The sequence below is a fragment of the Macrobrachium rosenbergii genome, chromosome 43 (genome assembly GCF_040412425.1).
Source record: "Macrobrachium rosenbergii isolate ZJJX-2024 chromosome 43, ASM4041242v1, whole genome shotgun sequence".
NCBI classification, from domain to species: domain Eukaryota; kingdom Metazoa; phylum Arthropoda; class Malacostraca; order Decapoda; family Palaemonidae; genus Macrobrachium; species Macrobrachium rosenbergii.
In genome coordinates, this window is record NC_089783.1 from 48,781,625 (window position 1) to 48,807,794 (window position 26,170).

General features: G+C 37.3%; 1 protein-coding gene across 3 annotated transcripts in view; it reads right to left on the reverse strand.

Moving 5' to 3' along the window:
- LOC136828875 (apoptosis-resistant E3 ubiquitin protein ligase 1) overlaps positions 1–26,170 on the reverse strand; it is a 292,288-nt gene that overhangs the window by 32,875 nt on the left and 233,243 nt on the right. Inside the window, exon 1 of one of the 3 annotated variants that reach the window (XM_067087163.1) lies at positions 11,261–11,386. The exons of the other annotated variants lie outside the window; for them this stretch is intronic. Coding sequence (XP_066943264.1) covers positions 11,261–11,324 — 64 coding nt within the window. The 5' untranslated portion in view covers positions 11,325–11,386. Of the gene's footprint in view, positions 1–11,260; positions 11,387–26,170 lie in introns of those variants that run through there. 3 annotated transcript variants of the gene reach the window in all.

Consider the following 26,170-nt stretch of genomic DNA (forward strand, 5'->3'; position numbering starts at 1 on the left):
AAATAAAACCCGTCCACCACTCCCACATCTTTCACTTACTCCTCTCCCCGTTTTCTTTCACACTCGACGGATGCCAACTAAAGATAAAATGGGCAATTCATGGCGCCTATCAAATCTCTGCACCGAGGGAAAATGACCGAGGGGCGGCCAGAGTTAATGGGACGTTACGGGAAAGGAGAACTTCAAAAGCTTAAAACCTCTGGCACTAAGGTCCATTCAGAGAGAGAGAGAGAGAGAGAGAGAGAGAGAGAGAGAGAGAGAGAGAGAGAGAGAGAGAGAGCAGATGATATTCAATTTGATAATGAAACACGTCATGTGGGAAGTACATAGGGCCCATGACACTTCTGTACAATATGCGAATGTTTATTCATGATTTTTACTTTGTTATAACCCACTGCTTGCGTACAATATATTGAAGCAGTCGGCGCTTCACTCCAAAGGATGTTACACCTTAAAAGCTTAACGGTTTGCAGAATTACACTACCGTCAAGCCGAATACTACACTATGAAGGTAATAAAAAATTTTATGATGCGGTGAAAAGCTCGCGGTACAGGTACAACGCAGATATCAAAATGAATATTTTTTTCTGTTCTGGATTTAAGAGAGCATTCCCTTTTATTTCTTTATTCTATTTTATTTTGAGTGACAACACCTTTTGGAAATTAATGAACTTTTTTGGCTTCACCTTGGTAAGACTTTGTTTAGCCACAGCATATCCGATATCTCAATAGACGACCATATAAAGAATGTCACTGTTTACTTGAGTTTGGAATCGAAATCGAAACAGTGATCGTATTTGTCCTCACCTTGACTGGGATGAACTAGTGTACTCTGAAATGCTCTCGTCTGTTCTGGGAGTCTTACAGTGTTGAGGCTAGATAAATTATCAGGGAATATCCATTAAGTACGCTTTGCTAGTTGGATTTGTCACTTTTCACGAAAATGAAAAGCTTGTTATACACTGTGAGATTATAAACGCTGTCAATTATTCTAGGGATGTCGGGAAATCTATTTCAATTCCGGCGTCCCATTCTGAAGGTCAGATCATTGTTTCAGCTCGACTGATGAACTGAGACATATATCTTCGAAGAAAAAGGCATGTTAGTTAAGGTGGGGGAAACTATTTAGTGATTTACGTTTGTTTTCCACAAAGGTACCTGAAAACTTATTAGATGTGTTGTTAAAGACATACGTATGAATGATTTTGAAGTAGCAGCTCTTGCTAGTGGGCAATAATGAAAACCAAGCAAAGACGGGACCACGTTAAAATTTCTTAACCTACGTGACTGTTGCCTGGAAAAAGTTTTTCTTTTTTTTTCCAGCTGCTCAAAAATGTGACTGGGCAAGGGCCAGGCACCGTTCCAGGGTTGTTTTTGATGTAAACCCGTCTTCAATTATTTCCCTCGAGAACTTGATGCCATTCAGCACGAGGAAGTCTAGTTGTCACAACCCAAAAACATCACTGGGTCGTCTATTTTTACTTAGTCCGAAGTTAAATGCTGCGTCGAATGTCGTGCTGACATTATGCACTCAAGAGTTATCTTCTCGGAAGGAATTAGGTGAGCCAATTAACTTTGAAGGCAACAATATCACACAAAAAATTAAGGGTTAGATTTTATATTCTTCACAGACATGTCTCCTCCGGCCGATTTGTGGAGCCGAGAGAACTGGTATGTTTTCGTCTGAAGTCCAATAATTCGCCTGTTACCACGTAGACCCACGGGATTTGAGGGAAGTGAACTGAATGTTGTTTGAAATTTCTTCTCTTTCACCGGAACGAAGGAACCACTACGGCCTCTAGCTATTTTTCAGTTCATTTTTCCAAGCGCTTCGTAAATTACTGACGTTATTTTTTGGAATACTTCTAAGAGACCCCTATCCGTTAAGTGCACTTTCGTGCTGAAGTATGTAAAAGAAAAAAAAAAAAATTATCATATGGCAGCTCGAAAAAATATATCAAGAATATTTTCCCCACCTCAGGAAGAATATTTTTTTTCTTCCTGAAGAGATTTTTACACTAGATTCTGCCTTTTAAGCATACCAATCACGTTGTTTTTCTAGCCTTGTTTCCTGTACCTCGCGTGACAAAGGAGAATCTTTCCCCACTCTAAACCGCCTTAGGAAAATAATCTTTGATGTCCATGAAAATAATGGCCGATACAACAGAATTTTCGTGGAGAGATTGCTAGTCATAAAAGGTGGGTGGGGGTGTGTGTGTGTGTGGGGGGGGGGGGGAGTATTGTTATGCTATGATGAAAGATAAAAGATATCTATCTTATTTCCAAACTAGCGCTGAATCATTTTATACCTATCAAATCGTACGATAAAAAAAGATCAGTTTTCTCGGATAAATCCAAAACTAACCAGGACATATTTCGAACACAAAAAGTATCTAAATTGGGGGGCCGTAACCTCAAGTATAAGAATGGGGTGGAGGAGTAGTGCTGGGGGCTATTTATGATCACCAGACAAGTACCATCTCGACTCTTCTTAAACTCTCAAGTGGTATATACTTGAATACTTCTCAAGAGGCATTTTTTCCACCTCTTGTCCTTTCATTCCTGTCGCTTCATCAGTTTACATCACCAACGTGATCTGCGACACCACTGATATTAATTGAGTTTTCAGTTAACAAATGGTTAACAATAATAGGACACTTCAAATAGAACGAGATACTGAATCATGAAAAAGTGTGTGTGTGTGTGAGAGAGAGAGAGAGAGAGAGAGAGAGAGAGAGAGAGAGAGAGAGAGAGAGAGAGAGAGAGAGAGCCATATCTTATCCAACTAAGGGTTGATGATACAACTTAGGAGTGGATGCGTAAGAAAAGTTTTTCCAGCCGCCGTATCAACTGAAGGGCTTACATGCATAACAAGGAGACTCTTGGCCATTCCCTCATATAAATAAAAATAAATAAAAAATAGTGACTGCCACCCAATTTCAATTGCAGCTTCTCCTAAGGAATGTAATGTAATAACTTCATCTTGAATGCCGCTTCACGCGCGCTCGCGCAGACACACACACACTAGCCCAAATAGTTAGCTGGTTCGAAACGTTAAGCCGAAGGAGTCTATCTAATCTTGTCAGAAACACCAGCCCCTGGCAACCTATGTTTCCAACTTAGAAAACTATAATGCAATATTCTCAACTGACCTACATGTACTCTCGTGATGCAAGGATGTTCTTTCGCTTAAAATGCCGCCATTCTAACAAACATTTATTCCTTTTCTTTCTTTACTTATACTGATCGTTCGGGAAACGTAACAATATATCCTTTTGTCTGCCTTTACCCGGTCTCTCGACATACTCGAACCACCGAGGTATATTGGCAGACTGAATGGTTTTTCTATTTACATGTATTTCACATACCTACTCGGAAGAGCATAAATTATATTTTACTCATTCTCCAATGTCTTGTAACACTGCTACCTGATTACTGGATATGAATGTCTTTCAAGCAAAGACCCATCCCATCATAATCCAATTCCCTTATGCTAACTGAGTCCTACCCCTACTAATTTCCGAATTCACACTCCTAAAATGTTTCGGAAGACAACTGTCTTTTTTCTCACTCATCCTGAAAACAAACAACAGCGGGAAAGAACGTATTTAACTATAAGCGGAGTACCGTATGGCTTGATGTAACCTTGGACCAACCTAATACGCCTTATTTTGATACAAAATTAACGCCATTTTAGCCTTGAGAGATGTAGACTACAATCGATAACTCATGTTATAAAATTTAGCAAATTCTCAGTTACCCACGATTTCTATTGCATAACACGCTTTACTTCATTTACTGCCTTTCTCATATCGTCCAAATACTGTACACCTTTTCCCACGACACCCATTCCTTCTATTCCTGTCATTCAATTTATCCTCCTTCTTATCCTCATTTACCATTACGATGGATTTTCGTTCACGTACATTGTCAACTTGTAAAAAAAAAACAAAAACGCACACATTTGACTATTAAATCGAATAATCTTGAACGTTCATCCCACGCGATCAAATTCACAACAGAACGATTTTGCCTCCGTTGGACATCCAAAACAACCTTCCCAATACAAGCAAAGAAACACAGAGGGGAAAGAAAAGCGGGCCCCTCCCAAAAGGGACGACAGGAAAAATTACTATTCATAGCCTGAGATTTAACGCCGTCAAAGGAATTAACAAAGAGCTGCGTTTAAGACAGTATGTGTGTGGAGGCGAAGCATAAACGGTTAAAGAAGGAAAATATAGGGAGTGAGAACTAAATATTAAATAGTGCAAAGAATTAGCTCAGCATAATAACAAAGCCTGATATAAAAGAATGGTAAAAATATGAAAACGACGGAAAAATAACGTTCAACAAAATCACCTTCAGTTTTCTCCAGAAACCAAATTCTTATCTAGCAAAAATCGTTTCCAGCATTACATGCAAAAAATACCCGACGGCATTAGAGTCTGACTAAATAATCAAGTTTTCATAAGCACTCTAATAGGGTGATTCTTTCGTTCAACACACACAGACACACACACACAAACACACACACATATATATATATATAAATCAAAAGAGGCCACTTCGATAACTGCGTCTAAGTGCTAACAATGCAAAGGATTCATGTCACATTCATTCCTTAACAGATGAATCGTGAATGAACCCTTCCGCACAAAGCTTTTACAAAACTAGTTGTTACATACAAATGCACAGTGTCAAAACACCCTATTCCATTTTGCATCCCCTCTCGAGATTACTTCTTTCCAAGCAACTCTTCCATCCCCTTTGTCTAGGACTCTCTAGATATTTCGCTCCTCCACATTTCCGAATTACGCACTCTTTTACCAGTCATCTTACATTTTTTCAAATGACCAAACAACCTAAAAACAGATTCATCATTTTACCTATGATAACCCTTTTGCCACTAGTACGAAGTATCTCCACACTAGTCACTCTTACAATTTTCCTTGCACCACAATCCACGAAAAGTTTACTACAACAGCACCAGCCTCTTATTCTTAATTCACGTTCAACATACACATTTTGATTCCATAAAGGGGAGCTGGCTCAACTGTCCCTTCATACATTCCCATCTGGGCTCCATAAACACTCAAAAGTCTCTTCCCAACCTTTTGTTGCAAACACACAACGCTAACTTCCTTGCTTCACATATTTTATGAACCAACCCCTTTCTTATCCAATCATAATTTATTGCACTGATTACCGAACATCTGTGCGAACAACTTCGATTCTCACTTCCATATTACCATTCAATGCTCAATCCTCCTAGTCTCCGTTTACCCTTGTAACTTTATTTTTGCTCACATTTACTTTCAACTTTGTCCTCTAGCAAAAAAATTCAAACTCTTCCAAAACGGTTTATAGTCTCTCTTCAGCATTCACAATCGTTACTGTACCATCTGCAAACATCAGCCATTTCACACTCAATTCATGAACTTTCTTATGCACACTCATTTCAAGAACTATTTTCTAATGCCACACCTCTGGACTTTTCTCCAACTCCTCGCATCCTTCTATTGATAAATATATCCAAGAGCCATGAGGACATAAAAACATTTGTCTCGGCATCATTTTTACACCAGAATAATCACTTTATGCATTCAAACACACATTTTGCTCCCATCTGATAACTTTTTAATTGCTTTAAACAACCTACCTTCAACATACACCATACATCCTCCACACTGTTATTCCATCAGTTCCAACATCTTTTTTCAATGTTTATGTATGACATGTACAACTTTTTCCTCTTATATTTATATTTCTCCCTTACCTGTTTCACAACTAACAACACCATCTCCCTTGTCTAAATCTTAACTGTTCTTCTCCAATCAATCCTTCTCTCATTGTCTTACTGTCTCAATCAAAATCTTCCCAAAAGCTTGCCTGGTATACTAAGTAATTTTATGCCCTTATTATTCTTCCAGTTTCCTCTCTCACCTTTACCTAAACAATATTTTATTACTCTAACACATCCCTCCCTGGGCATACCTAGTAAACCCTGATCAGCCACTTGTACACCTCCCTTCTATCCTACAAACCCTTGGTATCCTTCCTTAAGTTATCATCATTAATGACAATAGTAGTTGTGATGCCCAATATCTTGTTACTAACCAATCCTTGCGTCCTCGACAGTCACTTCACAAGCAATCTCAAACTTACTCTTTAACCCCTTCCTCCCTTGTAAAATCCAATTCTGCTTCTCTTCGGTTTTCTAAATTTAACATGTCTTTAAATCATTCTTTCCAATTAGGACTACATTTACTTCACACAGCATCTATCCGTTTGCATCTTCGATGTTACAGCAACTTTTTCTTCACCCAAAATCACTGAGTCACCTTTTCCCATTCTATTATCACTTTCCTTTCTCTCAATCCCTCTTGAATACCTACTCTATCTTCCTATATATATTCCTTTACACAATCTTTGTTTACTGGCTTGCAACTACGGTACACGTTAATCTCTGTTTTTCCTTCCTAAACATTTCATTCCCTTACCATACCACTTACTGTGCTTATTCTCTCTTCCTATCCTTTTAATACCAAAAATAAACCAGGCTGAAATCATAAGCCAATCCTGGAATTCTGCATACTCCTCACCTACTCCTTCCACTTCTGTATCCATTTATCCTAGCCCAATTTTCATCTACTTTATATTCCCTTAACTCATCGAATTCACTTGCTTGAGTCACAGTCATAGCTACAGTCTCAACCTTTAATCTCCAACATGAATGTTCGTCTTTCTTAACTTATTTCTTCCAAATCATGATCAGATATGCCTCCAGCCAATCCACCATCCCATACTTCACTTGCTCTTCTTTCTACTTTGTACTAACAAATAATCTAACACACTTTTTCTTATTTTTTCTATATCAAGTATGCTTATAAATGTCAAGTGTCTGAAAATCATATATTTAAAAAATCATGCACATTTCCAAAGACATTTTTCAAGACTTTCTCAATTTTCATCCACTCCAGAAGCTTTATGTCTACCAACGATGCATCTTTCTGTCACCTAACTTGGCCTTTAAATCCCCCAGTACTTTCCATTCCTGGACAAAACACACACACACTGTCTGTCTGTCTGTCTGTCTGTCTGTCTGTCTGTCTGTCTGTCTGTCTGTCTGTCTGTCTGTCTGTCTGTCTGTCTGTCTGTCTGTCTGTCTGTCTTACACAACACACTATCCTACCATACTTAACTCTACCTAAAATTTCCTAAAACTAACACATTGTACACTTTCAGCCATCACCAGTCGTCCTAATACAAGTGCTACCCATTTTCTAATGCTACACCTTTCACCAAGCCTCTGACACAACCTTTCTTCATCCTTTTCAATCCTGCACATAGTGCTCTTTCACTTTGCCTAAGTGTCAAAATATCAAACTTCTCTCCTTAAAAATCAAATATACCTGTCTCTTCTCCAATACATTTATGCATATTCACAACCCAAAGACTTGTTAATTTATTTTTTAAAGTTTTTTAATACAATTACAAAGCATGGGGACCGATAAACCTAAGCCCCTAGCCATTTTTGGACATTTTCACAACACTAAATAGGGAGATTTCAATCATTTTCATTTCCAGACATTCCACAGGAGTAAGTATGGCTGCCACTGGCTCCAGAAGAGGGTCATCTGCCATTTAGGGGGTACTATCTATCACTAAAGGATCTACAATCTTTTACTACGCATTCTTCTGTCTTGGGATACATCCTACATTTATTCCTAAAAGCAAACTGTTCCTTCGGTATCATCATCCAGGCTGTACCGCTTGTAAACATCACAGAAGCAGTTCTCAGTGTAGCTGCCTTTGCCATCAACAGGTGGAGGCTTACCCACCACTGAGGAGGATTCCTTACAAGAAAGGGTTCATGGCCCTCCAATAAGTTCTTCTTCCATTGGAATACAAGCATCTGAATCCTAATCCACTGGCAATTCTCATGGTGGCAGTGTCAAAGCATTACCAATTACTACCGCGGAACTATGCGTACGGGTATGCATGTATAATGTATACATACATACATACATACATACATACATACATACATACAAACACACACACACACACACACACACACACATATATATATATATATATATATATATATATATATATATATATATATATATATATATATTATTAGACTGTTGAAATTCATCTGTAAGAAGTTGAAAGTTTTGTTCTTCCTCTCGTCTGGAATATTTCAGAGTTAGTTCTTAAGTTCTCTATGTCATATATATATATATATATATATATATATATATATATATATATATATATATATATATATATATATATATATATATATATATATATATATATATATAATATATATATATATATATATAATATATATATATATATATATATATATATATATATATATAATATATATATAACATACATAATATATATATATATATATATATATATATATATATATATATATATATATATGACACAGAAAACTTAAGAACTAACTCTGAAATATTCCAGAGAAAAGACCAAAACTTTCAACTTCTTACAGCTGAATTTCAACAGTCTAATTATGAAATTTTGTTCGTCTCAGGTGGAAGGGGGAAAAATTTAAGTATATCTTAGTTTAACCAGACCACTGAGCTGGTTAACAGCTCTCCTAGGGCTGGCCCGAAGGATTACATTTATTTTTACGTGGCTAAGAACCAACTGGTTACCTAGCAACGGGACCTACAGCTTATTGTGGAATCCGAACAACATTATGACGAGAAATGAATTTCTATCACCAGAAATAAATTCCTCTAATTCTTTATTGGCCGGTCGGAGAGTCGAACGCTGGGCTAACAGCGTGCCAGCCGAAAGCTCTACCCACCCCTCCAATGAAGGGAGAAAAAGCAAAACTGAACATGAAAATGAAAATAACTCCAAAAAATATTACCCCTTGAGTTCCACGAGAGAGAGAGAGAGAGAGAGAGAGAGAGAGAGAGAGAGAGAGAGAGAGAGAGAGAGAGAGAGCTTTATACCAGTCGACTGGTTCCACATTAGAGGATGTGGACTCGGACACCAATTTTATCAGTCACTGATACAACGAAATTAGACCTGATTTTGGAATTCGATACAAGTAATAACTGTGTCCTCTACTCGAGTCGCTGATATGACTAATGGCGCCGCATCTTGGCTCCTCCAGCACGATATCCATGAACCTGTCAAACTTAATTGTAAATAATGTACACCGGTTGATGCGTGGGAGACAGTTTCGTAGCCGAAGGCCACTGAGCACGGTTGATGAGGCACAAAAAAAACTTCAGCTGCGTTATGGTATAATGCAGGTCGGGGCAGAGCGCATCGAACAAAAACTGGGCAATTTCTCATTTTAATTGCTGAAACGTAAATTTGAAGCTAAGCCCTCCTTGATTTTGTGGATATACAATATTTCACAGCTTTTATGCTTATCATGGATGTTAATCAAGTGTCATCACTCTCAATCTAGTATGATAGCAAAGATCACGCAAGGCTTGTTTTTTTTTTATTATTATTATTATTTTTTTTTTTTGAAGTTACGTAGCACTAGCTCAAATACGTTTATTTGGTTGGCGCATGGCAACCAGGCAGATGGTCACAACAGTTAGCTCAAATTATAACGCATTACCGTAATGTCGTCTCTGTCTGGATCACGATAGCGAATGAAACCTCGTGAGTTCATACCACGGGTGCTGATTAAAAGCAGCACTTTTTCTCTAAGCCCAGAAATAAACTATATAATCTGGCTCGATTTTAAACTGTTTGCAGTCTTTTCGAGAGCCCGATAAGGCTGAGATAACAGATTCATCAGAAAAAAGATAGAGAGATTTTTACGTCACTGGCTATTTAATTTATCATGATACTGTAAAGAACAGGGCAGATGACCGTTCCTTGTGGAACACCTGATATGAGAGGTGCTGGTTTGGATACTGAATCTATCTGGTGGAAAACTAAGTAACCAGGTCCCTAAAGGTCTAAAACCCTCTTTTCTTTGGGCTTATAATATTGGATGAATTGATGAACTTCATCTAACGCCTTTGAGAAGCCAAGACAGATACTGGCGATTTCGCTTTCTGATTCTAGGAATCTGATCAAACTTGGAGAGAGAGAGAGAGAGAGAGAGAGAGAGAGAGAGAGAGAGAGAGAGAGAGAGAGAGAGAGAGAGAGAGAGAATCTGACGTCATAGATGGAAATGTCAAAGAGAAAACATTCTACCAGGTCAATGAAAAATACAAACTGCGCTATAAAACAGTTTTACACACATACGAAACTACAGTATGCAAACAATACATTACTAAGAAGTAATCCCCCGGCATCTGGCATATTCATGGAATCATGCAAAGCTCTTTTCACAACATGGCTGCCAATCGGTTGTCTCGTCCTGTCGTGGACAGAATCAATAAATAATCTTCTTCAAGATAATACTTAATCTCTACGTCCACACTACTCCGAAGGTTCTCTTAAATGCATTAAGCTATCAGAAAACCTATAAGCTATTTATTTAGAAATTGCTGCCAGCGAAAAAAAAAAATGTGTAGGCGCAAGGAAAAAGGTCAGACACAAGCCTCTAAAAGTAGATCTGGCCCCGCGACTTAGTGCAAGAGACCGCCCCCGCCCCGAACCCAAGATAAGAAAAGCACCCTCGTTCTTTTTCTTGGTTTCAAAAAGACGCGAATGAAGTGGACTAGCGCAACTTCTTCGTCCAGATATCATCCCAACACGTGAATGAGAAAATTAAACAAATCCGGGGAAACTAGGCGCCAAAAATCCCGACAGTCTTGCTATCGGACACACAAGCTTAGAAGGAAAAAATGAAAAGTAAATAAATATGGTTAAACTGGAGTTTATAGACACATAACTGACAATTAAAAAGCAAGTTCTAAATAAAATTCTTCATCAGCTGCCACGACAGATGTCCAGCAATACACAGAAATATCTAGTGATTGTAAATATATGTCCTTACGATAATGATTTCCAGATATGACGGGCATCCTCAAAGGAAATAAAAAAAAAACAAAATAAAAAACTTAAATAAACGACCTCCTGTAAGTGGTTCCTTCGCCAAAACACGACTGGGATCATCCGCTTTAAGCACCAGGTCCTGCTGTGGTCGCTCCAGTTTCACAGAAACCACACAGTTCACCCAATCACTAAAAATCAATTACGGTGCCATTTCACATCCCGACAAATGACCAAGTAGCGACGCAAAAATTAGGGACTGACGTTAACCTCTCACGAAAGGAATAAAAGGCCGACTTACCCTTGGAGAGCCAGTTGTTGGTGGCACTCATGTTGAGTTGCACAAAAGCACAAGTCGACGCCATCGGTGCAAGCTATTCGTATGGACGCTGCATCCCAAGCAACACACAACGCAATAACTAAAGCAGATCGACTGATGTGTATGCAGGCGAAACGGTTTTGCTCTCCCCTCCCCCTCCCCAACGCCAGAGAGAGAGAGAGAGAGAGAGAGAGAGAGAGAGAGAGAGAGAGAGAGAGATTACAAGGGATATAAAAGTGTGTCCCTTTTCTACCTATTAAAAATAAAGAATCATTTCCTACGGATAAGACCAATGACGTCGCTTTGGATAATTTCCCCTTTATCGCCCCCCCCCCATATGCCCTCTGACTCCCTTGGACACGTCTTGCCCCAATCTTCTCCGTCGTCAGAATTTCACACACCATAAGCCACGCCCTCGAGCATCCGTTACCCGATTTTCCAACCCCACTCCCCGACCCACCCCACCCCCTTAACTTCACATAATAGCCGATATCCTTTAAATACTCCTGGTCAATATTCCGTTATCAGCTGTCGACGGAACTTCTTTTTCGTTTACCTTCTTCAATAAGTTACCCCTTTATCTTGATTAAAGCTTATCGCCTTCACACTGCCTGTGACGTACAGCTCTCTCTCTCTCTCTCTCTCTCTCTCTCTCTCTCTCTCTCTCTCTCTCTCTCTCCGCTGAATATGCATAAGGAAGATTCTCTCTCTCTCTCTCTCTCTGCTGAAGACTGTTTCTCGGCCCAAGTTAAAAATGTCAAAACTTGGAAATTTTTTTCATAGTTCAAAGCTTTTGCTGGAAGTTCTCTCTCTCTTCTCTCTCTCTAAAAAGAATCTCTCTCACACACAAACACACACAATTCTAAAGGAAATACGTAGAACATTGCTTATTTCATAGTTCCAAAGTTTTGCGCCATGGAAGTTCTATTAAATTCTACTCCACATAAAAAAGAATACAAACACACACACACACACATATATATATATATATGTATGTATACAGTATACACACCAATAAAATTACACTAATCTGCAAAAACGCAACTTCAAAACGATGGCTTCCCTAACACAAACAAAGAAGGATAGCATAAACAAAAGAAAAATCAAACAAAGAAATAAAATGCAAATTGTGAAAAAAGCTAGTATAAAAGTGAATAAAAATAACTGCCCAAACAATTTCTTTACAGGAGACATGAAGATGAAAATCTGCTACAATCAGAACCAAACACTTCAAATCCGTTATTCAAAACTATAAAGGACACACAACACCTGTTGAACGTTCACCCAGAGCATCATTATCTAAGTTCATAAGTCACGGTCTAGTTGCAATTTATACTTACCAACAACCGACAACAAAACTAATCTTAATGGGAAATGTTTTTCGCTCTCATTGCAATCTGACCACATATCTGGACGAAGCCGAATTAACATTCGTTTCTTCCACCTCAAACAAAATGTATCGACAATTGAGTCGGATGTTGATTGCCAGAAATGAGAAATCATGATCACTCAATGCGACATATTTGCTCTGCTCTTCTTACAGTGTGTGTGTTTTGTCGCCTAGAAAATTCCTACATTAGTAAGATCTGGCCAATTACCACTAAACGTTACCAGCTGTGATCCACTACCAACTGTGCACACATGTCATAAAACATTTATCTCATATCGACATTAACATATCTTGTTGTAATCATCAATAAGAAGTTTTCCTCAGTCGTGCTTAAGCAATATAAATTCAGCATATGTATATAGTCTACCTCAACATTTCATGAGCGGAAACATTGTATGCGCTCTTAAATCAACACATACAAATGAGAAAAAGAATGTGCAGGAAATTCTCCAACATATAAAAACTCAAGAGCCCATGTTGCGAGCAGATGGCGTGTTACATCTCACGGCCAGAGAGGTATTCCTTATCTTTGACTAATATCTTTGAATTCCATCGAGTCTAATGAACATAGCCGTTAGTCAAAGATATCGATGAACATAGTCGTTAGTCAAAGATATCGATACTAAATCTCTGAGTGTATCTGCGCGTCACTCTGTGGACACTTGAACTAAATAGTGATAAAGACAACAGTACAAGTAACCAAATATATGAGTTACAAAGTGAACGGAGTTTTACAGTAAGTATTTTTATTTAATTTTTCTGAATATGCTGGCGTTTATTTTAAAAACACAAATATGTAGCTACACAAAGGCCGGTGACACCAGTGATTAAAAAGAAAAAAGTAAAATCCAACACTTTTTCAAATGTTACTAAGTACACAAAAAATGTGATGGACTTGGACGGAAAGAGACAGGACAGTCAGACATGGTCTTTGCTTTGTCCTCCAACCGCTTTGAGGGGGAGGATAAAAATTTATGAGAGAGAGAGAGAGAGAGAGAGAGAGAGAGAGAGAGAGAGAGAGAGAGAGAGAGAGAGAGAGAGAGAGTTGCTTCCATCTTCCCATTACGTTAATTCGCAGAGTTGCCTCGTTGCGTTCTCTTCATCTGCTCTAAAATTCTAAGCGACAGATCTCCTCAAGAAAAAAAGCCCCCGCGGCCAGGGTTGATTTTTCGCAGAAGAGATCCTTGAGCAGAAGGATTTCAGTGATTGCGGATGCGGGATAAGGTGTAAAGGATTCTATGTGAGGCGCTTTCTTTTGTTATACTGACTCGAACTTTTTATTACAGCCAAGGTCCCTGACTAGAGCTAATACATGCGCGTGTGAGTTGCCATTGTAATGGAGAAATGACGAAATGATTGGTAATGAAACGATAACGAGTGTGCAGAAATGATCCTCGTCCCGTTAAAAAAAAGAAAAATATATACATATATATATATAATATATATACGTACACATACTCGTATATATATTCATTTCAACATTAAGCTGTTTATCCTGACAAAACAATGGTCGCAGACGCATTCTTACCTTGACTATTGAGTCAAATAACAACAACATTAAGCGCTTAAAAAAAAAAAAAAAAACTCACCAACATCGCGCAATACCCCGCAAAAACCCACATTACACCATAGGCCTGTATCTTGCACGAAATCTTGGGCTTACTGGATTGCAATATTCTTCCTTCCCAATACCACTTTGCGAGCGGGCGCATGTGTATCTAAAACTATCAATGACTCTACAAACACATCAAACGTAACAAAAACACAGCATATACTCATACAAATGCGAAAAAGAGAGAAAACAGCACAAGCAATACTATTCTCAAAATGTTGTAAGAAAGACAAAATAAATAAGAATTCAATGCAAGATAGGTGTCTCTCAGCAAAATGTAAAATAATGCCACTTCAGTGCTGGTGGTTAAAAGATCAGAATATCTTTCCGAGGGACATTTATCATGCCACTTTCCAGATTCTTTTCTGTTATCCCCAGATTACTAACGAAAGCTTCATGTAAAATAAATTTTCCCACTACCTTCAGATAACTCCTTTTCAATTTCCAAAGTGCTAAGTTTTGAAGGATGTCTTAGTATAATGTGTAATTTTCTTGTAAAACCGGGTACCAACTGACACGCCCTAAATATTGATAGAGTACCAGCTTCATTATGGGTGAAAAATCCAAATACGGACGTGGAGAGAACAAACAATTGATAGCCTGAAAACAATATACTTTTTGCATACTAATTAAACAAGCGTCAAATAAATACAATCTAAACACAGGAATTGATTCCTAGTAAAACCAAATCCCAGACGTTACTTGGTCATTTCAATATGACTGGCTACATGATCCATTACTGCTTTAATAGTACCTCACTTGTATTAAGGTACAAAGGACATCACTGGCTAAATATTTCAGTAGTAAGGAACCCTCAACCTTTTGAATAACGATGGACGTTCTTATTGTCAATTCCATTTATTCTTTCACTGAAGCGAACTTCACAGTATAACCTTTGCCTCTAAACAAACCCTCAAGATTTACTAAGTGAAATATTTCATACTATCAAGTTAGAATGACTGACTGGTTTAATCTACCTGGCGTCAAAACTTCGTACAGTTTGTCATCACTACAGAGACATAATGACGTGGAAAGAGCCGAGAGAGAGAGAGAGAGAGAGAGAGAGAGAGAGAGAGAGAGAGAGAGAGAGAGAGAGAGAGAGAGAATCAATATTGAGAACGAGAAAACGCTGTGCTTATTTAAAAAAGTGCGTGTGGGAGAATGACCTAGCTATATGATATATATATATATATATATATAAATAATATATATATATATATATATATATATATATATATATATATATATATATATATATATATATATATATATATATACATATGTGTGTGGTGTATTTATATACATATATAAGTATATATTATATATAATATATATATATATGTATACACACTAAGCTAGGTTATTCTCCCACACACTTTTTCAAATAAGTGCAGCGTTTCTTGTTGGCTTTTCAGTTTTAAAAATCGGGATAAAGTATTGCTAATATTATTCTCTCTATCTCTCTCTCTCTCTTTTACAATTTGTTCAGTTGTAGACGCTCAGATTTCTTCTTTAGTTTGCTTTGGAATAGGTTGCTTTTTGTTAACTAAATAAATTCAATATCAAGATATGTGTGTAATTTGTGTGTGTGCGTGTGTGTGTGTGTATGTATATATATATATATATAATATTATATATATATATATATATATATATATATATATATATATATATATATATGCAAACCACAGAAATAAATTCCTCTAAATTCATGTAAAATGAATCCATCTATTCGCATGACATTTCATTTGTACATTACTGGCACGACCAAAAATGATAAATAATTCAACTTAGGTGCAAACACAACATGACCAGATGGAATTTCATGTGTGTGTCACTGAGCTTTGGAGAGAGAGAGAGAGAGAGAGAGAGAGAGAGAGAGAGAGAGAGAGAGAGAGAGAGAGAGAGAGAGAGAGAGAGAGTAATTGCTAAAAAAATACAGTACACTCAACATTAAATTTTGCCAAACATAAACGTAGAAGTACTTCAGTGCTATGGAAGCCAGATGAGGAACTGTCAACACATTTCAAGTTGAAATGGAGAGAGAGAGAGAGAGAGAGAGAGAGAGAAAAGTTTTTTCCTGCCTGGGGAGGGGGATGAGGCGACATTAAAAAAATAAAAATAAAAATTAATATCAGAACAGCTGTGACTGCTTTCCCTCTGACACTCTGTGTTCACGAAAGAAATGGTAAAACAACTCAAGAGGCTGCGATTCCTAAGGGTACAAAAGGAATATGAATCTCAAAAGAAACTACAAAAGAAAACGATTTATACGCATAATATACAAAGAATATTATTCATCATAAAGAATAAAGTTACAGGTTACCTCTTTCCACAAAGCACCCTATATTTATTAACCGTATGCTGTGCAAGCTACAATGGAATTGCTATTCATGTATAAATATGGTCTTCTCTCACACTTAATTGAGTGATTTACATCATATCCTGGCGTTAAGACGACAAAGGTCGCCAATGTCGACGCTGACATCCCTGGTGTGAAATTTAGCATGGCACAACAATGCGCATAACTGCACTTAATATCACATATTGGGTAACTGCAGAAAGCCATGAATAAAATTGCAAGAGCACCAAGACATACGATGTAATATACACTTCTGAAGAATCAAACATGATGCTTTTCTTGTTCCAAGTCTGCCGCAGCGTTCAATAAAGAGGGGAAAAAGAAACTCATCTTTGTGGTTCATAAAACATTCAGAGAAGAAAAAGTGAATTAATTAATATTTAAACTGGAAAATCTGAATATGTGCTAACTACAATATGCACAAAAATGGAACCATGAGACCGTGCATCTACACAAATAAATAAAACACAACCTTAATCATTTTGGTAAAACCTGAGTCATTTATAGCGTGGTGTTATAATTTTTGACACTGCCAATAAAGAAAAGATGCGACAAGTGAACACCGTAAAGGCAGAAGAGTTTTTCCCTCTAAACCATCTTCAGTAATCTGCAAATTTTGTACAACGTATTTTGGGGAAACCAGAGGAACCTGTGCCCTCCTATTACCTTCTTCAGCAGAGGCAGGCTATCGTCTTCTTTTCCTTTTTCTGTTTCTAATTTTCGCCGGGTCTGGAGTAGAAAGGGCCCTTAAGTTCCTCGTCCAAATGACCTTTGCGACAAAACACTTACACTCCACAGTTTACTGAAACAACGAACTCCGATTGTGGGCACAAAGATAATAAGAGACGCGGAAACTGAAGACTTACAAAACAAAGCCATTTCATGTTTGCAAAATGAAAATAAAAAGAGGAAAAAGAAAAAGAGGAGAGTACTCTAGGTACGGAGAGGGTACGCGAAATCATCCTCTTAACACCAATGAAATGCTCTTAAACGCTTCATTCATTTTCACCATTCGTAAGGTTTCTAATGTCATAACGTCCCACTAGTTGCTTTGTTCTTATAAGGGAAATCCTTCATCTTTGTGTCATGGTTAAGATTACTTTCAATTACGGACGAGTCCGAACAGACTAATAACTAGCGCATCTCCAAACACATCACTCATGCTAATACAAAGAGCGAGGTATGCCTAAAGGATAATAAAACGACAATAACAAAGTACACAGAAACTAACTAATTATTTAAAATCACCTTTAAAATGCAAAATATCACAAACCATATGGCTACCATTACAAGTCCAGGAGCGTCATGTGTGGTTTTGATGGCATAAGAAATCATGCAAGACATGCACATAAAAACTGGATGTTTAGTACAAAATCAAACAAAAATGTACGGAAGACCTAAGAACGCAAGACTGTGGGAAATATTAAAAAAAAAAAAAAACGTTTTGTGTCTGTCGTGGCATAAATATGTACTGCAGTAATCGACTTCTTACAGAGCTACAAGATTATGAGGGAAAAGTACGTATTGATAATTAGCACAAGATTCAGGAATTATTAGAGACAGAGAGAGAGAGAGAGAGAGAGAGAGAAGGATGAAGAGCTCGGTTGTAAAATTTCATCTTATAAAAGGACTGGCCGATAGTATCTTTGATTACTGATCATCACAGGCAAACACAAGATAGAAGGTTGCTCGACTGGGAAGAGAAGGGTTGACAAAAGCAAGCGCAAGTTTGGTCGATAAATAACAAAAACAAATTCGGGGAAGAATGTAACAGAAGAGGGAGAATTGAACCTGTCAGAAATTCTGAAATTTCCAAGTGCAACTTGATCATGGTTATCAGTCGCAGAAATATCTTTAGTGCAAGAATAAAATAATTGTATTGCAATTACAAGGAATAAAACAGACCGGAGATATGTGAAAGCACAAGAAAACAATTGGAAGGGAAAAATTAACTGACAAGAACTTAAGAAGAGTTTGGTGAGACAAGTCCCATTAAACAGAAGTAAATGTTGAGAAAGGTGCTCGAGACAAAATGTCTCTCGGGATGAAAGATGGAAATGGAGATTTTTTATGCTAAGAGTACGTTGCTATTACTCAATAAAAGGAAGGGTGTCATAAAAAATTTGACACGGAAACTAAATCAAAGGCGAAATTTCAACATCCACTTCACAAGACGTTAATTCAATCTTTGCACCCTTGCAATTAACAATCTAAAATCAAATGAACTTCTTTTACATTTTCATTTTACACAGAAAGTTGGACAAATTGAACGGGATCACGAACTTTATTCATAGGCAGTAATTCGCATCAATTATCGCCCGAGAAAGTCACTTTAAGGTAACGGAGTTTCAAAGAAATTCTAAATTAATCATAAATCTTCTTAAACTACGACTGCTGTATTTAATTTACTTCATTCAGCACAACTGAATTTAATTACATCAGTGAAGCACAACTGAATTTAATCATATCAGTGAAGCACAAATGAATTTAATTACATCAGTGAAGCACAACCGAATTTAATTACATCACTGAAGCACAACTGAATTTAATCACATCAGTGAAGAACAACTGAATTTAAATACATCAGTGAAGCACAACTGAATTTAATTACAACAGGGAAGCACAAATGAATTTAATCACATCAGTGAAGCACAACTGAATTTAATCACATCAGTGAAGCACAACCGAATTTAATCACATCAGTGAAGCACAACCGAATTTAATCACATCAGTGAAGCACAACTGAATTTAATCACATCAGTGAAGAACAACTGAATTTAAATACATGAGTGAAGCACAACTGAATTCAATTACAACAGTGAAGCACAACTGAATTTAATTACGTAAGTGTTGTCAGCACTAAGCTGAATATTCCAGGGGGGATTTATCTGAAAGACCCCCATGGAAAACGGTAATCATTGTTACACCACGGCTGTGTACGTAATGATCACAGCATGTCTGGTTGTATATTACATAATCCCAGTCTCCGACTCACACGCGCGCGCGCCCACATGTGTCTGGGTGTCTTTGCGAATGTTTCTTTGGAGCGCTGTAATTAATACGTTCCCCTCACCATTAAGAACCGAGATCAGTTCCCAACCACGCTGGAATGGATTTAAAGGCAGCCTATTAAGATCCATAGTTGTCTCTATTGACCCAACAGGTCAATTGAATTAAACTGAAATAAGAATTTAGGTCAAAGGCCAAGCACTGGGACCTATGAGGCCATTCAGCGCTGAATCGGAAATTGACAGTAAAAAGGTTTTGAAGGGTGTAACAGGAGGAAAACCTCGCAGCTGCACAATGAAACAATTGTCAGATGGAAGAAAGAAAATATGAACGGAGGTAAAGTAAAAGGAATGAAAGAGGTTGCAGCTAGGGGCCGAAGAGACGCTGCAAAGACCCTTAAGTAATGCCTACAGTGCACCTCACGTCACTAACCCCCTACGGGACCCCCAACGAGTCAAGAGATGTACCTGGTAGTTACAAATCCATGGTGGGCCACAATGAAACTGAAGAACACGTTACACAGAGCTTGGTTAATTTAATTGTTTTTCAATGGCCGTAATGTGATCATTTTTCCCCTCAAGAAATTCAGGACATCGTGATTCCATGTCCAGACTGCGGAGCTTTGCATTGCTTTAAGAATGATTTAATTTACTGAATTTCTGAATAAGTCCTCTGAAAGCTTAACGTGGGGGGGGAAGAGGAATTACCTAGAAAGGATGACAACAAATCTACTACTCATTTTGAAAGATTAAACATAAAAGAGCCTTTATTAGAAATCAGGGAATATATACCGGTTTGGTTTCTAAGAATTCGATCTCTTTTTTTATTTTTGCTTATTTTTCTCACCGGTTCCTAGAATTTTGGTGTAATGTTAAGGGGATCTTTCCATACCTTCTCATGTTTGGTCTCATCTTCTAAAGAGCCTGGGGTTTGGTAATACACATGTCCTCATCAAGAATAACGACCTTTTGTCTTTGTCAAGTTTAGTGATAATAATATAAAGTTTCCGTAAAGAAAACTTCTAGAGAAGGGATTTTATTATTTTGTTCCAATGCATTCCGTAAAACACCTTTAAGGCTGGTTTCCCCTTATGAAAATTGTTTTTAAGAAAAGTGTTTACCAAAAACCAACAACGTAAAAGGTGCTTTTCCGTCCTGGCTTAGGGAGAAACGAAATCCACGGGTTCAAGACTGTACTAACGCCAGTGGATGATTACATATATTTATTTTCTACAACCTAATTTGCTCAAAATTCTATTTCTTATTGGAAGGGAAACAACACCCTCCTGAATCCTCTAATTAAAAAGATAATCCTGCCAGACCAAGCACCAGATATCCAACGCTAAACAACATCCCAGGTCAACCATGTAATCCAAGGTCCGGAGATTATAGCTGAAATCCATCTCCTATCAAGAATAGCACACAAGGAAAATTCAGCAAGAAAAAAAAAGTCCGGTTGGAATGCCTTTAACCTGTTCAATCCATACAATTTAAACCCACACACACACTGTATATATATATATGTATATATATATGTATATATACTGTATATATATATATATATATATATATATATATATATATATATATATATATATATATATATATATATATATATATATATCGTATCTAGCAACGGTATACGATATATATATATATATATATATATATATATATATATATATATATATATACATAAATATATATATATGTTACCTTTATGCATTTTTGTCTTAGAGGGAGTGGCTGCAGGTCTCAGCAATCCGGTTCTCAGAAAATATTTTGGGATGAAGTTGCTAGCCCCGCCCTTCGCCACCATGGTTGTAATCAACCTAGTTGAAAAATGGATTTTAACGTAATGGACCGACAGCATTCCTCATGGCTCGATAATCTAACCCAGATTCCTTCGCTAGCGAGCAGTACATACTATGAGGCACAATCTATCGTTTTCGTGCGCGTGAGAATATGCGGTGATCTGTTTCACAAATGAAATATGTACATTTCAAAACTGTGATTAGATTCCAATAAAGTATTCAAAATACAAAAACACGAGAACATATTCTTCAATTTCTCCTGAATAAACAGAGCAGAAAAAATCAATACGGGTTGGTTATCACGAAGAATCTGCACAATACGAATATAAACCCAGAAAACGGGGATAGTGAAATAAAAAAAAAGAGGGGAAATCTTTTTTCATTTTTCCGGGAATTGGAACTGTCAGAACACAATGCCGTGTTCGAAGAACGCAGCCAAACCAATATCTAACCTGATCACTTTCCGGATGCCAGATTCTGCGTATGTGGATGACAAGTGGTCTGCACACTAGATTGGACTTCTGCCATAATCTGCATAACAAGCTATTCAAGGCATCTAACGACGGATTGACAAGAAATAAATAAATAAATTTTTAAAATAATGCGCAGTGATTTTCTCCGGAGGAATGAATAAATTTTTGTTTGCGTCATGTAAAATTCATAATTTGTACTACAAACATTAAATGATTGGTCTCAATACAGTGAAGTATTTTGCAGTCATCATCAATCATTCTCAATAAAAAAATAATATTAAAAGAAAACAGTAATACGGAATTATTATTCACACACTGCTGAGGTGCTACGTTGCCACACTTCCTAAAATCAGAAGTTGCCCATTCCTTTCTATATCGAACTAAGGAATGGCCGTCTTACAGCACTATTGACGTTGATGTTCGTAAATTTAACATAAGCTGTAATATATGTTTGTGTGTGTGTGTATAATGTTCTCATCTGATTTCACATTATTCTATTGCGTGAAAGCTTGCTTCGGATATTCAAGGTCTTTTGAGGGTGGTCCCTTAAGAAAGTTAGCTCATTCACATGGATTGACTATTCATCAATATACATTTCTGAAATATCCACTAAGTAATAAACGCTGTTGAAAACATTACAAGATATTTGCTTTAGTAAAAAAGTTATCTTAGAAACAAAAAAAAAAAAAAAAAAAAAAAAAGAACAGCCACTGAAGAAAACATGGGATATAAATTATGAATAAGCAAGTAAATATTTGTTGTCACGAAAAGTGGTCTAGGAAGAGTTAGCAAGCCCAACCAAGGCCAAGGGGATCGGCTGTCCTGTGCATAAACAATGTCAATTTTACCACTTCAGCTGGAGAAGAGCAGGAAACACAAGTTCAGGAAGGACTTTAGGGTATGTCAGTAGGAATGGATAATCACCTGGAAAACTTTGGTCGCCTAGTAATCTCATCAAAGAGAGAGAGAGAGAGAGAGAGAGAGAGAGAGAGAGAGAGAGAGAGAGAGAGAGAGAGAGAATCACTGACGATGTCCTGATGAAGATATGTGCAAAGTGCGGGTTAAACGTTAAACAGAATTCATCCTGCTTTAGATTTGTGTGTGTGTCAGTCAGAGAGAGAGAGAGAGAGAGAGAGAGAGAGAGAGAGAGAGAGAGAGAGAGAGAGAGAGAGAGAGAGAGAGAGAGCTTTACCATAATGACATCACTTCATAGACAACGCAGACTGGCTATAACTAGAACTGCCGCTATAAAAGCATGAGATGATCCCTTTAATTACCAACTTTATAGCCATCTCTACATTCCATAACTCGTTAAATAACCGCAGACAGAATAAAAATATCGTATGAATATGTACATTCTGAAAATACCATCCTCAGTAGAGAGAAGTTCTTTGCATAAAAGGAAAACAAGATTTGTCAAAATGTATGACAGAAGCCACATAATGGCATGTGAATGTCTCACATAACCTTGAACAGTCTGGTAGTTCAGTGTCTACATTAAACCAGCGGTCCTCTAAGTCAAGGGCAAGTTTAATTACGTATACATCACTAGGAGACGTTGGTATTCATATGTATCAAAAAAACCTTTTCAATAAAAAACGAAAAAAGGTTACTAAAGCCGTTAATGGTGAATATTTATTCAGTGAATATATATCGAGAATCATGCAGGTTTACTCCAGTAGGGAACAGTTACAAAAGATAAAAATCAATCGTTGCTATGTAAACTGCACAAGGGGACAAGGCAAACGAAACGAATTCAGCCATATTCGCAGGCAATAAAACTCGAGAGCTGAAAGAAACGCCGAGCTCCAACATGTAGCCATGTTTCGAAACAACGTTCCGTTTACCAATCTTAAATAATTCCAAACTCCAAGGCATGAACAAACAGAGAGAATTGCGAAAAGCAATAAGTGTGACTGCAGAAGTGGCGAGGGAAGAAAAGGGAGAAAATGCAGTGCCTCTCTCTCTCTCTCTCTCTCAGAGAGAAAGGTTTCGTACCAAGTGGATGATATACCACCTTTAAACAAGCTAACACGGACCACTGGAATTTCGGAAGCTCAATACATTTTTCAACCAACTGTTGAAACACAGAAAAAATATTATTATTTAAACACCAGTGTATGTATGTTTGTACAAAAAAATATAAATATATATAAATATATGTTATATACACACATTATGTGTGTGTGTAATAGGAATAGGGGTATTTGTGTAACAAAGAGACTAACTATATATATATATATATATATATATATATATATATATATATATATATATATATATATATATATATATATATATATAGTCTCTTTCTTACACAAATACCCCTATTCCTATTATACACACACACAAACACAACGCACACAAACGTCTACATTACCAAGAGGTAGCAAAGAAAAGGGAAAATTCCGAATCCATATCTTCCCTGAAAGAGATCTTCATAACACCTCGCATTCAACCCTTGAACAAGTAGATGGCATCTTACCCCCTCCAATACAACACATATTCCAGTTCTCTCTCTTCTTTCTCGCAACTCTTTCCTCTCTCCCATCCCATCAGGCCGAGCTCCACTTGGCATTATCGTCTGCTCGTTTCACCTTTTCCATTCTCCTCCAGGCTCTCACCTCATCCCTATATTAATATTGAAGTTATCAGTCGCCACTCGGGCAAAGTCCAATGTTTTCTGAACCTCTTAAATCATTAAGTGCCGGGCGACAAAGGCATTTCGGACCTAGCGTTCTCAACCCGCATAATGACTGTAGGATTACGACGTTTAAAGAGACCATTTTACATTTTTTTAAATATTGATTTTTACATTCGACCATTTTGTCTATATATATATATATTATATATATATATATATATAGTTCTATATATATTCTTTCTATATATATATATATATATATATATATTATATATATATATAACATATATATATATATATATATATATATATATATATATATCTTTCCTCTATATATATATATATATATATATATATATATATATATAGAGAGAGAGAGAGAAGAGAGAGAGAGAGAGAGAATAGAGAGAGAGAGAGAGAGAGAGAGAGAGAGAGAGAGAGAGAGAGAGAGAGAGAGAGAGAGAGAGAGAGAGAATTAGTAAAGGGATATTGTAACGACCCGAGTGGGTCGTTATGCAGGTTCTTTAACATACTCAGGACGGGGCTGTCATGACTGACGGCAGATGCAACAAACAAAGGAGGAGAAAACAACAAAAACAATAAAATGAGAATATTAATTTATTTTTAAAAATATTTACAAGTGAGACAGGTCTGGTAAAAGTTAAAAAAACCATAAATACAAAAATAAGCCAAAAGGCAGCACTAAACAAAAATTAAGTTAAACAAAAAGTAGCTTTAAACAAAAAAGGCAAAAATAAAACAACAGCAGGCAGGAAAAAAAATACCATACGTCCTCCATCAGGGCACCATGACAGCCCTCAGCTGCGCGACAGGGACAAGACCCCACAAACCAGAATACCCGATGGAGACGTCAGGACAGCCTCACGCTGTCATCAAAGATGAGCAGCTCGTGGTCACGACGACTACTCATGGTCACTCCACCTCTTCTCCACCGTAGGCGTGCTCCAATTTGCTGCTCAAAAACTCGACCAACGTCGACTCCAAAAACTGCCTGCTGCTGCTGCCACTGCCGCTTCTCTCGCTGCCCTACCAGACCCGACTGCAGACAGAAAAACGGCAGCTCACCACGAAAAACATCAAAACAAAAAAAACTTGAAGGTAAGGAGGCAGCAATCCACAAAGGCGACAAACCAGCAGTTCCCGCATTCATTAACGTGACACCTCCCCACCTAAAGAAAAAAAAAAAAATTTTATTTTTTTTTTTACACTCAAGCTCCCTCCAATGCCCAACCCCGCCAGCCAAAACAGAGCCATCCTGTCACGGTCGCCAATGACTGTGGGTCGTTATGCGACTTTAACATTTCAGGACAGGGCTGTCATGAAAGATGCAACAAACAAAGGAGGACAACAAAACAATAAAATGAGAATATTAATTTATTTTTAAAAATATTTACAAGTGAGACAGGTCTGGTAAAAAGTTAAAAAAAACCATAAATACAAAAATAAGCCAAAAGGCAGCACTAAACAAAAGCAAGTTAAACAAAAAGTAGCTTTAAACAAAAAAAAAGGCAAAAATAAACAACAGCAGGCAGGAAAAAAAATACCAAACATACGTCCTCCATCGGGGC